Source organism: Euleptes europaea, chromosome 10, assembly GCF_029931775.1.
Source record: "Euleptes europaea isolate rEulEur1 chromosome 10, rEulEur1.hap1, whole genome shotgun sequence".
Classification (NCBI taxonomy): Eukaryota; Metazoa; Chordata; class Lepidosauria; order Squamata; family Sphaerodactylidae; genus Euleptes; species Euleptes europaea.
Genome location: NC_079321.1, coordinates 72,094,897 through 72,107,986, shown reverse-complemented (window position 1 = coordinate 72,107,986; position 13,090 = coordinate 72,094,897). Strand labels below are relative to the sequence as shown.

Sequence of the window (13,090 nt, the reverse complement as noted above, 5' to 3'; positions counted from 1 at the left end):
ATAATTCCAACCACAGTGTTCAAATGCCACTGATAATACTGGGACTTAACTGTGGACAGATATGCAGTCTGTGTAGGTGATTTCATTAAATAAAATGGCTTGATTGTCCAGCTTCACACCATACCTGACAAACTTGTTTCCTAAAAATTGGTGAAGGCTGTATGTGATCAGCAGAATGTTGAGGTGGTAAAATAATGGCACAGGAACAAGAACTCCACCCTATACCCTAAATTAGATCTGTTTGAATCATAAGATGAATGTGGCCAAAGAATGCTGGGTGGGCCTTGTCTGAAATGTAGTTGACTGATTTTAAGGAAACAGATCATACTTGCAAAATTGTATAGACACTGACCAGGTCTACCAGGAAGTTTTCCTTCAAAGTGCAAATTTTAACAATGGAATGTTCTAACAGAAAAAAAATGATCAGAATCTGACATAACACTGTCAGTTTTCAGTAAAAGAATGTCATCTCCATTTCCTTTTGATGAAAAAAAATCAATTTTAACTTCTGTTTTTAGTATAACAAAAACAACTCTTTAGAAAAGTCAGCATATTATAAACACACACATACCCACTCATTTATATTTTTTCTAAAGCAAATAACAAACCCAAATTCCCCCTAACGTAGTGTTGACTAGTTTTTTTTTTAAAAAATTAGCACTTAAAATTTTTAAAATCAGCTACTTTAAATACCAACATGTGCTGTACTTCCCCACACCACCCCAGCTTCCCACTTTAAAAAAATTCCCCAAGTTTTTTTTATGTTTGTTAAAATCTCCTGACTGAGACTGTTAAGTACCACCTCCAATGGAACAGCATGAAAACCATATGTGCACCTTCTAATGCCTTTCATATCATAGTTGTGATAAGTACTGTGGCTACAAAGGGTTAGATCTCCAGATCATCCGGTCGAGGTCTGCTGCTGGCTCGACTACTGGCTCTGCTTGGCGGCCTTTGGTCCACAACAGTGAGAGGTTGTAGCTCATGCCCAGAACCCATTTTTTTATTGGTCTGGGGATCATCAGCAAATTCAAATGGCTGGGCGTGCGAGTTGGATATGGTGCTCCCAGCCTGTCCAATCCTGTTCTGCTCAGCACTGTAATTTGCCCAGTTTTGTTCACTGGCTTGCTTATTGTAGTTACGACAAGAGGAGGAATTGTTCCTGTCTCCAGTGACTAGTTTGTATCCTGGTGGAGACATGGGTGACAAAGGGGCAGTTGGAGAGGAACAACCATTGAAATAGGCATATTTGGGGGATCCACATTCCTTGGAGGGACTCAGGCCACTGTTAGGAGAGAAAGGGTCATTTTTTGCCTTCATACGATCCTTAACGCTCTTGAAGGTGACGTAAAAAATTTCAATGATGTTCAAGGAGAGAGAGACTAAAGACACCACCAGCATGAAGATAATGAAGATGGTTTTTTCTGTGGGACGGGACAGGAAGCAATCCACCTTGTGTGGGCATGGCACTCGTTCACAAGTGTAAATGGCTTGCAGGGTGAATCCATAGATGTACCACTGTATGAGCAAGAAAGCCACCTCAAAGAAAGATTTGAACATGATGCTGATGATGTAGGTGCGGAGCAGTCCTCCACGCATTTTGACCTTGCCATGTTCTTCAATCCCATACTTGAATTTCTTGATTTCTATTTGTTTGAGGTGCATATCTACATTAACACCCTCACTTTGAACAAGCTTGAGCTCTTCTTCTTTCCTGTTCAGTTTTTCTTCTTTCCGCATCACATAGAACACATGTGCCAAGTACAGGAGGGTTGGCACTGACACAAAAATGAACTGCAGAACCCAGAACCGCACATGAGAGATTGGAAAGGATTTGTCATAGCAAACGTTCTCACAACCAGGCTGCTGGGTGTTGCATCGGAATGCTGATTGCTCGTCTCCCCAGGCAGACTCCACTGCTGTCCCTAGTAGCAAGATTCTGAAAATGAAAAGGACAGACAGCCACACCTTCCCTCCAGCTGTAGAGTAAGCTTGGACTTTGTCAAGAAGCCTTCCTAAAGCACTCCAATCACCCATCTTCACTGGCTGCTACCTACAAACATACAAGAAAAATAGATGAAGTACTGGTGACTGCCTGCATAATTATGTTCTGAAAAGGAAAGAATGAATTATCGCATCTAGCACATGAACCACAAGATATGCCGACAATTAATTGCATTAACTGTTGCAAGGTAACAACGATATCAATGACAATGATACCATATTCATTGATATGACTTCAGCCTAAATACTCATTCATTGTTAAAAATATGAGTATTGGGGACTGAGACTCTTCTTACTTGGAAATCTCACAATTTTGGATTAGTAGCCTACATAATTCTTGTGTAACATATGATGCATTGAGATAACTTAGATATTAAAACTGCTGCAGTTACTACATGGTGAAATTCTTGTGAAAACAGTTTAGTTGAAGTGCTTCCAAAACATAGCAACCTCAAAATCAATGTCTGTTAGACCATCCATTTCAACTGGAATCACTATTTGGAGCACGAGCTCTTCCATTTAGGGACTTCTAGATCTTGCAGAACTTTCAATCTTAGAATATACAAATCTGGAAGATTCTGCTTTTTATTTTTCAACACACACACATACTGTGGGAGTTATTGCTTTTACAGTGCATTCCTAAGCCTCTGGTGGCTGGGAGAGGCACCACCGTGCTGCCTCCAAACTGGTTTCCTGGCAGCCAAAAACCTTTAAAAAGCCATTTGCAGGCTTTTTAAAGTTTAAATGGGGCTTTTCGCCCCATAGAGAATCATGAGGCTGCATCTGCTAAAGAGTAGGCACAGCAATGCCGTTCTTGGCACCGGCGTTATGGGGCGAAAGGGGACAGAAGGCTGCCTACAGGCAGCCCCATCCCTTGGCACACCCCAGGGGATGCTGGGACGTGCCCTGGAATGCCAGTGTGGGCCTTTATGCCAGTGGGACACCGGTGGAAGGCCCCATTGGCGTCCCGGGGCAGCGCTGCCATGGCAGCACCTGGAGACCAGCATCCAGTCCTCCCCGCCGACATTGGGGCCACTTATGGTGGCGTAAGTAGCCCAGACGTCAGCATGGAGGGCCCCAACAATGGCACAGCCCCTTCCTGGCCTCTTGAGGACTTTCATCCTCAGATGTCAGGAATGCACTGTTAGATTACTTTTAAAACTCCTCCGTGGCTATTTTAATATTAAATAAAATAAAATTGTCAAGATTACCAATTTACCAAAAATTTGAGGAAACCCCAGCAACAAATATTCCAGACTTTAAAAAAAAAAAAAAAACCTTCTGGGGGAAGAAAGGAAGGAAGGCGACTAATCTACATTCCAGTTAAAAATGACTGTGAAGTGCCAGAACAAAAACTTGAGGAATCTGAATGGTAAAATTTCTGTGAAGATAAATCTTGGGATAGTTGCTTCCAGAAAGCGAGTCTAGGTTAACCCCTAGAAAGGGCTTAGGATACATATCAGTTAATCATTGTTTTTTTCTTTTCTAAACTTAGATCTAACAATAGCCAACTGAAGCTATCTTTTAGATCTATAAAACCATATTCTAGCTGGGCATTGAAACATTTGCCTTACCCTTCCCAAAAAGATTCCTTTTCACCAGACCTGTGGTAGGCTAGAATTATTCCCAAACTGAGAACTGAAAATAAGAGACAGTAAATTGCCCAACACGGAACAGAGATTCTAGGTCTCAACTAATATTCCAGGTGGTAGAGTACATTAGGTCTCATGATGTCTTTTATTTATTTATTTAAAAAATTCTATCCCCACCTTTTCTCATGGTTCAAGGTGGCTTACAATAATAGATTAAAAACATTTACAGTTAAAACCAGAATATCAGACCCCAATCTCCCCCCCTTCAAAGATGCCTGCCATGCAAACATCCTCTAAAGCTAGGGTTGCCAGCCTCCGGGTGGTAGCTGGACATGTCCCGATATTGCAACTGACCTCCAGGCGACAGTGATCAGTTCACCTGGAGAAAAAGGCCACTTTTGAAATGGGGACTGTATGTCATTATACCCCACTGAAGTGCCTCCCTTCCCAAGCTTCACCCCTAAAATCTTCAGGTATTTCCCAACCGGGAGCTGACAACCCTATCTAAAGCCTGGAAAGCAAGCAAGCCTTGCAATATCTCCAGAAGATCTCTAAGAAGCAGGACCATTTCAAAGAGCAGGAGCCATGATGAAGAAGGCCACCCTAAATGGTGGGATAGCCAAGATATGGCTGCCTTAAGACCTTAGTTGGTACACAGGAACATATGGAAGGAGACAGTCCTTCAAATATGTGGGTCCCAGATCATGAAAGGATTTAAAGGTCATAACCAACACCTTGAATTGAACCCAGAAACAGACTGGCAGTGGAAACCAATGTAGCTGTTTCAAAATGGGCAACATCTATTCTGTAACCATGAGGTTACAGAAGCATAGATTAGCACGGCCAGATAGGCTGAATCTAGGTAACAAAAGAGTTGGCAAACTAGACAGAGCTGATGAAGGTGTGCCTGGTAGGGTTGCCAACCTCCAAATAGAGCCTGGAGTTCCCCTGGAATTACACCTTGTTTCCAGACTACAAATATAAGTTCCCCTGGATGAAAACGCAACTTCAGAGGAGACACTCTGTGGTATACCATAGAGTCTATGGCATAGACTCTATGAGAAAGTGAAGTCCTAGAGTGATATCACATCCCCACTGAGCTTCCTTCTTTCCCAAACACCATCTTCCTGAGGCACTGCCCCAAACCACTATGAATTTCCCAAACCAGAGTTGGCAACCCTAGTTCCTAGCCACCATGCCAAACTGTTTTTCAAACAGCAAGGCAAGGTTCATGAGCATCCCAAGCTCTTTACCTATTCTGCGTCAGTAAAATAGTACCAATAAAATAGTGGCTATTCTTGAAGATGCTCTTAATGTCAATTGGGCATTAGAATGAAAAGTCAGCTACATTTGTCTAGAAGTCTCTATAAAACCATCATATTAAGCTGAATATTCTGCATTCAGGCAGAACTCTTTTAAAGTCTTGTTGCCTGAGATCTCAAGCCTGATATTTGAGGACAGTGCCTGAGAAGAATGGATTATAATGTGGTCCATCCTCCAAAGCAGCCATTTTATCCAGTGGGACTGATCTCAGTCATCTGGAGATCAGTTATAATTCTGGAAGATATCCAGGCCCCACCAGGAGATTGGCAACACTACTTCATGTAATGCACATGTTCTCGTAATAATGAGTATAAATTATGGGTGGAAAGGAACCAGATGGACATTAGGGAAAAATATTTTTACAGTAAGACTAGTTCAGCAGTGGAATCAGCTGCCTAGGAAGGTGGTGAGCTCCCTCTCTCTGACAGTCTTCAAGCAGTGGCTGGATGAACACTTGTCAGGGATACTTTAGACTGATCCTGCATTGAGCAGGGTTGTACTAGATGGCCTATATGACCCTTCCTAACTCTATTCTACAGAGCTATGGTCCCAAAGTATGACTGCGAGAACAGCAAAATGTTTTCAGATCATGGAGTCTGATGAAGACCATGGCTCCAGCCCAGAGACCCTCCCATACAGCATTGTGCTATGTGTATATAGCTGGACATTGAAGATCTCTGTGCCCAAATACACATGAACACATGAACACATGAAGCTGCCTTCTACTGAATCAGACCCTCAGTCCATCAAAGTCAGTATAATCTTCTCAGACCAGCAGCAGCTCTCCAGGGTCTCAGGCAGAGGTCTTTCCCATCACCTACTTGCCTAGTCCCTTTAACTGGAGATGCCAGGGATCGAACCTGGGACCTTCTGCACGCCAAGCAGATGCTCTACCACCTTTGGTTTCGTTGGGTTTGTTTTTGTTTTTGTTTTTTTTGCTTTTAAAGTATTGAATGCCTACGCCTGATATCAGAATCTTCACTTTCCAAACATATGATTGGAGATATTAGATTGTAGTCTGAGGTGCTAAATGCCCCCCTCCACATACACACACACTCACCATTATGCTCCTGTAGGGTTACTTCTGCCCTGACCTGGATGGCTCAGGCTAGCCTGATTTTGTCAAGTACCAAAACCTTAGAAAGGTTAGGCCTGGTTAGTACTTCAACGGGAGACCACCAAGAATGACCAGGGTTGCTATGCAGAGGAAGGCAATGGCAAACCACCTCTGTTTGTCCCTTGCCCCACGGGGTCACCATAAATTGTCTGCGACTTGATGGCACTTTCCACCACCAAAAGGACAATTCATGTGATGAAGTTTCCACATGTGGATTGTCATTGCTAGACAAAAGCATATGTGAATACCAAGTGGATTTTAAAGCACAAGGAATGAAATAGAAAGTTATGGAAGTTGTGTTAGTGCACAAAGGTAGCTTTTCGATCTGAAAAAAATAAACTTCCCTCTCAAATAATAGCTTCTTGATTTCATTAACTGCTTTGCTGATGATTTTAAAACGCCATTATCAAAATTCCCTCCAGCCACAGCGGATTTCTTTACAGTATAATGTTATTTCAGATTGAAAGTATGATTGAAACAAAGGAAGTATTATTCCTGAGGAGTTTTAGATTATTTGCTTTTAATTACATTCCACTCTGTTCCATTAATATAAGGAGATATACACAAAGCCTTATCTGTTTAATTCCACGTCAGCAATATTTCTTTTCAATTTAGCATCAATTTTTAAATTTGTTTTAGCAGGAAAATTCATTATCTCCTGGCTATATTTCTTTCAAGAGGAAGCATTCTTGCATGAATTATTCATACAGTTCTAAGAAACAAATACATTTTAAAAATCACTCTCAAAGCAGTTCTAACAGTGCACAGTAGACAACTGTTAAAGAAATACGGTTTTAATGAGACCTAGATACTATATCTTTCTTTGGGCAATATGTGTTTATTTGAATGACAATATTTTACAGCATCAGGTAAATAAACTAATATGTTGATCTTAAATTAGGGTTGCCAGTCCCTCTTCGCCACCGGCAGGAGGTTTTGGGGTGGAACCTGAGGAGGGTGGGGTTTGGGGAGGGGAGGGACTTCAATGCCACAGAGTCCACTTGCCCAAGCTGCCATTTTCTTCAGGTGAACTGATCTCTATCAGCTGGAGATCAGTTGTAATAGCAGGAGATCTCCAGCTAGTACCTGGAGGTTGGCAACCCTATCTTAAATACATTTAGAAAATATTTGAACTGAGTTTTAGCACCTCTTTAAACTAAATTAAAAAAGAATCTAAATGCTATTGCTTGATATGCTTAGGAGGGAGGGAGCATAAAACACAGGCACTCGACTGTTCATTTTATACAGTTTAAAAACCTCAAGTAGCATAACCTAATTTGCCCAGGCTGCCAATATAGAAAAAAAATCTTTTAATATGCCTTCTGATTTATTTTGCCTTCTGATTTATTACTTATATACTAGAGAAGGCCCTATGATGACCCTTAAGTGCTAAACGTGTTCACTTGGAAATAATTCTCTTAATTTTCAGGAATCTATGAATAAGTATGCTTAAATGACTGGAAATGAGGTTGCGGTTTTAAATACACTTGTTTGAATGCTTAGGTCATGGAAATCAATATGCCTTAGGAATGATTCATAAATGTACACTAATGACTGGACATCTCACCACCACCCAGTACTCAATGACTTACAGCTGAATGCAATTTTTTTTCATGTTTCATGTTCAAAATCATGTCAAGTGATTTGAAAACATTTGATGACATTTGACCTTTGGCAGGTGTTTCACACATGCAAGTAATAACTTAATGCAGCCTCTGAGTGAGGAAAATACAGTTAATTCCAGATAACTGTATGTAAATAATGTCCCTCAACTAGAGTCAAACTCCAATCTGGACAAAGATTATGCTACTGAATGTTTGTATGGTTCATTTCCTCCCATGATTATATTTTTGTTAACCTTGTAAACATTTCTATTAGAGAACTATTTTAAGTACAGCTGGTAGACGATCAATAGAACAAGACAAAAAACCCAAATGACAATATTTATGAATGCTTGCTTGGCAGCACAGCTGAAATTCTGTGCCTGTTCACTAAGAAGTAAGCGCCACAAAATATGGTAAGATTTACTTATGAGTAAAAATACATTATCTTGCGCTGCACAACTTGTTTCAACAAGTTGCTTGAGTGCTTTGCTTCTTGAACCATGAATGTAAAGGGAGTTCGGTAGATTTGAATGGGTTTTATTGATTCAATTACATGCTGTTTCTAGATTTGGAAACTTTAAAAATATCTCAGGGGACATTATTGCCCTGATGTGACAGTTTTGTTTTCAAAAAATTTATTTGAAAGAATATAATGGCTGGGGTGATTTTTGCATATGTCTTGTTCTATCAAATACAATAAGTCATGGAATAGTATGAATGCATTCATTTTTATGTCTCTACCCTCTGTACAACATTGAATATTAAAAAAATACTCTGACCCTCAGCATTTAGGTTGGCAAATCTATCTGTGTATCTATGATGCTTATATATATATTAGCACAGGACTGGCACAAAGTCATGGTTTCCATGGGCACCACAGCTGGCACCTCCTAGCATAACCACTTTTATGTGTGGCCACAGAAACCTTCAACCATTTTTATATTTATACTATGTGAAAATGCCCTCATAACTGAGTCACTTGTTTGGAAGAGACTTTCAGAATAACCAATGGGACTTGGCGATTTCCAAAAAACCATGCTTACAATTCAGGAATCCATTTGTCTTCAAAAATATATTATTGGAACCACTCTTACAGCAATGCAGGAGGTACAGTGGTAGGATTTTGATTTGATGTTTGTGTTCATAGTATTCTATCTAGTGGGCAAAGAAGATTCTGCATGGGTTTCTACAGGAGTTCCCTCTGTAGCTGACAAAGGGAGCTTTGACTCTCAAAAGCTTATACCCTGAAAATCTTGTTGGTCTCTAAGGTGTTACTGGACTCAAACTGACCTGTTCTATCGCAGACCAACACGGCTACCCTCTGAAACTACAGCAGTTCCATGTGCTTCAGGTTCAGTGCTCTGGTTTAGACGAAAATGACTGAAAGAATGGTCTATGGAAAATGCAAAGTTCTTTTCCCTTCTGAGACAAACCACCTCTCATTTTGACAAGCTCATGCAAACACTGCTAGCCCTGTGATATGAGGAGAGGCTGTCAGGGTACCAGTTTAAATTGTTTCCATGTTGAGTGTTCAGGCAGTTATCACATCTAGAAGTTGGGCAAAGCAAAGTTATGCACGGTACAGCAGAACATATAGCTTGTGACCTGCAAGTCACAACTGGGAAAATGGAGAATGTTAAAAAGAAAGCCATGGTGTGTTTTATGTGGCTCATGTGTTCAAAGCAGCCTCACTGCCCCAGCGTGTTTATGGTAACAGAGTGCCAGAAGGTTATAGGTAAGCATTTGCCATAGAGTGTTATAAGATTGTATTGTGGAGTTATGCATGCCTATTGCAATTAGGCAAAAACATTTATCTAACTCTTGGGTTCACATAAAATCCTGAAGGAAAAGCCTGTGAAACTAGCACTTCCAGACAGCTTCCTGTCAGAATTTGAGCAATATTCAAGCATATGTTTGTTTGGACATTTTCCAGGAAATAACAAATACATAATATATAGGAGATAAGAAGATGAATGAGTGGATGGTTTGAGGACAAATTTGGGAGTGAAGCAAAAGCTGTCATGAGAAGAAATCTACAGTTTCTTGACAAAAGTAGCAGGGAATTTCAGATGTAAACAAGAAGGACCATTTTAAATATTCCATTTTTTGGATTCCTTTCTATTTAAAAAAAGATCCAGTATTGCTTTTCAGCTTAGAAGATCTTCCATGAATCTTTACTTCTGCCCACTGAAGCTGTGAATTTACCTTCAATGAGAGTAGAGGAGAACCGAAGGACTAAAGGAACTGAAACTGACACCTGGATCAGCATGTGGGGGAATGGAGAAGGCAAACTCTTTCTCTACCAGTGTGGTGTAGTGGTTAAGAGTGGTGGTTTGGAGCGGTGGGCTCTGATCTGGAGAACCGGGTTTGATTCCCCACTCCTTCATGTGAGCAGCGGACGTTAATCTGGTGAACCAGGTTGGTTTCCCCACTCCTCCACATGAAGCCAGCTGGGTGACCTTGGGCTAGTCACAGCTCTCTTAGAGCTCTCTCAGCCCCACCTACCTCGCAGGGTGTCTGTTGTGGGGAGGGGAAGGGAAGGTGATTGTTTGATTCTTCCTTAAGTGGTAGAGAAAATCAGCATATAAAAGCCAACTCTTCTTCTTCTACCTGAATGCCCAAACCTTGGCCACTTAAATATGTCTGTCGTAGTTAAGGTCGGACTGTTTTTTTTTTACAAACTTTTACAAATGGGTAGGATTGACTTAGTCCTGTGCATCTGAAAGACTAAGGCATAAGTTTACAGCGTGTGATAAGCAAGGATAGTCAAATGCAAAGGAAAGTAGGAAAAACTACTACCATTGGAACCTGTATTTAGGTCAACATGGAGGCCAATGAACAGTACTTAAAATGCCTACATAGAATATAGCAGAGAGACTAGTTTAAGCATGCTTCAGAAGGCAAATATTATTTGTTCAATCGGAAGTGCAACTCAGCAACAAGCAGATATAATCTATGCAAGAGTTCTTCTAGTCAACCCCAACAAGAATTTGGGTATAAGACCAAGCACAGCTCACTTTTCAAGACAGGTAAGGGAATTACTGTCTGCTGGATAAAGATCACTGAGCTTGGAGTTTTTTGACATATAGCTTGATCCCATGCATATTTACTCAGAACTAATTTTAAATTAACTACTGAACTTTGTGGGACTTACTTCAGCTGCAATTCTTAGATTTACTTAGTACAAAGTATCTCACTGATCATTATAAAAAAATACTTGTTGATTAAATGTTCTTTAGATGCAACTGAGTTAGGCTCCAAACTTCACTTCCTTGCTGAGGATGTCCCACTTGCCAATCTAAAAACAAAGAATAGGGACCACAGAGTTTTTCAAGATGGTGAATGAGATACAAATTGTGAAGTATTTTGCATGTGGGAGTGCTACAAAAATCAATAATGTTTGTTCTACATGCATTTCCCCATGATTGGCATGATGTACAGTTATTTTTTGGTGTAGATAATTCCATTGTGTCTTTTCCTTTCCCCATTCGAACTCTGCCTGTTCACTGTTCTCCTATTAGTATTCTAGATAGGTTTCATGGGTTGAACTCTGAAGTGTCTCTCCCCCTCCCCCCGCCAAATACTGCACTAAACATTTCAAAGTCTGGAGGCTTCAGGAGTCCAGATGTTAATATGGCTGGGGGAAAAAAAAGATCAGGGAAAGCCATTCTCTCTCTCTCTCCTCCCCCAACCCACAGATTCAAACGCATGCTGAAATCAGAGAGAGAGATATTCTTCCACTGGCTGACCTTGTTGGCTATTACAAAACTCTCTATGAACATTCTTCTTTTTCTAAAACACTGTGATTTAGACTGTAGGACCAGCCAAGCGTACTGGGATGGAACCTGGGTGAAAGGTGGGTTAAGGACATAAGAACGGCCCTGCCGGAGCAGACCAAGGTCCATCAAGCCCAGCAGTCTGTTCACACAGTGGTCAACCAGGTTTTCCAAAAAGAATTCCCAATGAATTGTCCTGCATTCCCCCCCCCCCCCGCTTTAGTTTCTGGCAAGAATTCGAGTCAACACTAACTATAAGGAATCGTTAAAGGGATCTGAGAGACTCTCTGAGCTTTCAGAAGAAAACCAGCTTTCCAGACCTGAACCATGTTTTTCAAATCAGACTGGAGGCAGCGGACATAGACACAGACAGGAACTGAAAGTCTGACGAATTCAGCCATCAAACAACCCAAAGTTGTTTCATAGTATTCTATCTAGTGGTGCGAGGCATCAAATTCCTCCACGCTGCACAAGCGACATCTGGGGTTGCCAATGCAGGGTAACTACACACTGAAAAGCTTAAAAATCACACAACAAAGGCCTGGACCTATTATCAAAAAAGGAGGAAAAGGTTCAGAAAGGCCACGTGAAAGTCACCCGATTAGGAGCAACAGCAGCGGAAGCAGCATCTGAACAAAGCAACTAATTAAAGACTTGGCTTTGTAGGAGCAACTAAACCCCAGCCAGGATCTCCATATGAAAGCAAAATCTGTGTACGTATTCATGGTAAGGGTTGTTCTAAACTTGCCTTGTGCCCTGGTGAGCGTTTCCTAAAGCTGAACATTTCTTCTCAATGGAAAAAAGAATTCTATTGTTGTTGTTGTTTTTAAAAGAACTTCAATTAAACGTGCTTTTTTTGGCAAATGAAAAGAAAACCTAGCAAATGATATTTTGCATTGTGGAAGCGAAACAACTCAAACCGCTCAAAATCGAAATGTCCTGAAGACATGTTTAAATATTTCAAGAAGCAAACAAGACAACCCCAGTAACAGCACTGCTGATTGGAAAACTTTTTTACAAAATCATGTTAAAATGTACTTTTAGTGTTCAAGTTAGAGGTTACTCCTGAAAAGATTTACTTGGAACTAACTCAAAAGTGGGAAAACAATCCCCATCCTTACCTTGCTAGTCAGCAGTGAAGAAGGCAAAACAAGTGCTTCAGTTCTTCAGGGGGTTAAAACTCCAATGCAAGAACTGCTTCAGGCACTCAGACCTGCCTATTTAAACGTTAAAAGCCTCCTGCTCTTTTGTCTTCGCTGACTCTCCTTCCCCCCCTTTCCTGAAAGAAAAGTGCTGAGACCTCGTTTTAAAAAAAAAAAAGACACCCTCTTTTTTCTAACTTGCAGCACTGTGAGAGCTTTTAAAAAGTTTTCAAGCCACTAACTGGGAGGGAGGAGGGGAAAAGGAGGAGTGAGAGGAGGGGCAGCCAAGGAGGGAGGAGGAGGAAAGGCAGAGAGGATCCCGAAGAAGCAAAGGACGTGGAAAAAGTAGAGAGGAAGAGAGGGCACTGAGCCTCAAAGTGGTCGGTTTAAGCACGTAACTTAAAAAAAATATATGGGGGTATACATGAAACAGTCCTGAATGGGGATGTATCCAGAGACGTCTTGCCGTAGGGCAGTGACACATTCATTTACTGTGGTTTGTCAACCTCCTTAAGTTACCATGGGCTGGGGA

At 41.0% G+C, this 13,090-nt stretch overlaps 1 protein-coding gene across 1 annotated transcript; it reads right to left on the bottom strand.

Annotated features, from left to right (window-relative positions):
- Positions 1-457: 457 nt before the first annotated feature.
- GJA1 (gap junction protein alpha 1) lies at positions 458-12,696 on the bottom strand. The gene is made up of 2 exons (XM_056856370.1): positions 12,538-12,696; positions 458-2,053 (listed from the first exon to the last, which is right to left on the bottom strand). Exon 2 carries the CDS (start codon positions 2,035-2,037, stop codon positions 889-891), a length of 1,149 nt encoding a protein of 382 aa, XP_056712348.1. The 5' UTR covers positions 2,038-2,053; positions 12,538-12,696; the 3' UTR covers positions 458-888.
- Between the last annotated feature and the right edge of the window lie 394 nt (positions 12,697-13,090).

What these genes read in the sequence shown, in the direction of transcription:
- GJA1 (XM_056856370.1), bottom strand. Translation starts at nt 2,037, where the DNA reads ATGGGTGATTGGAGTGCTTTAGGAAGGCTTCTTGACAAAGTCCAAGCT.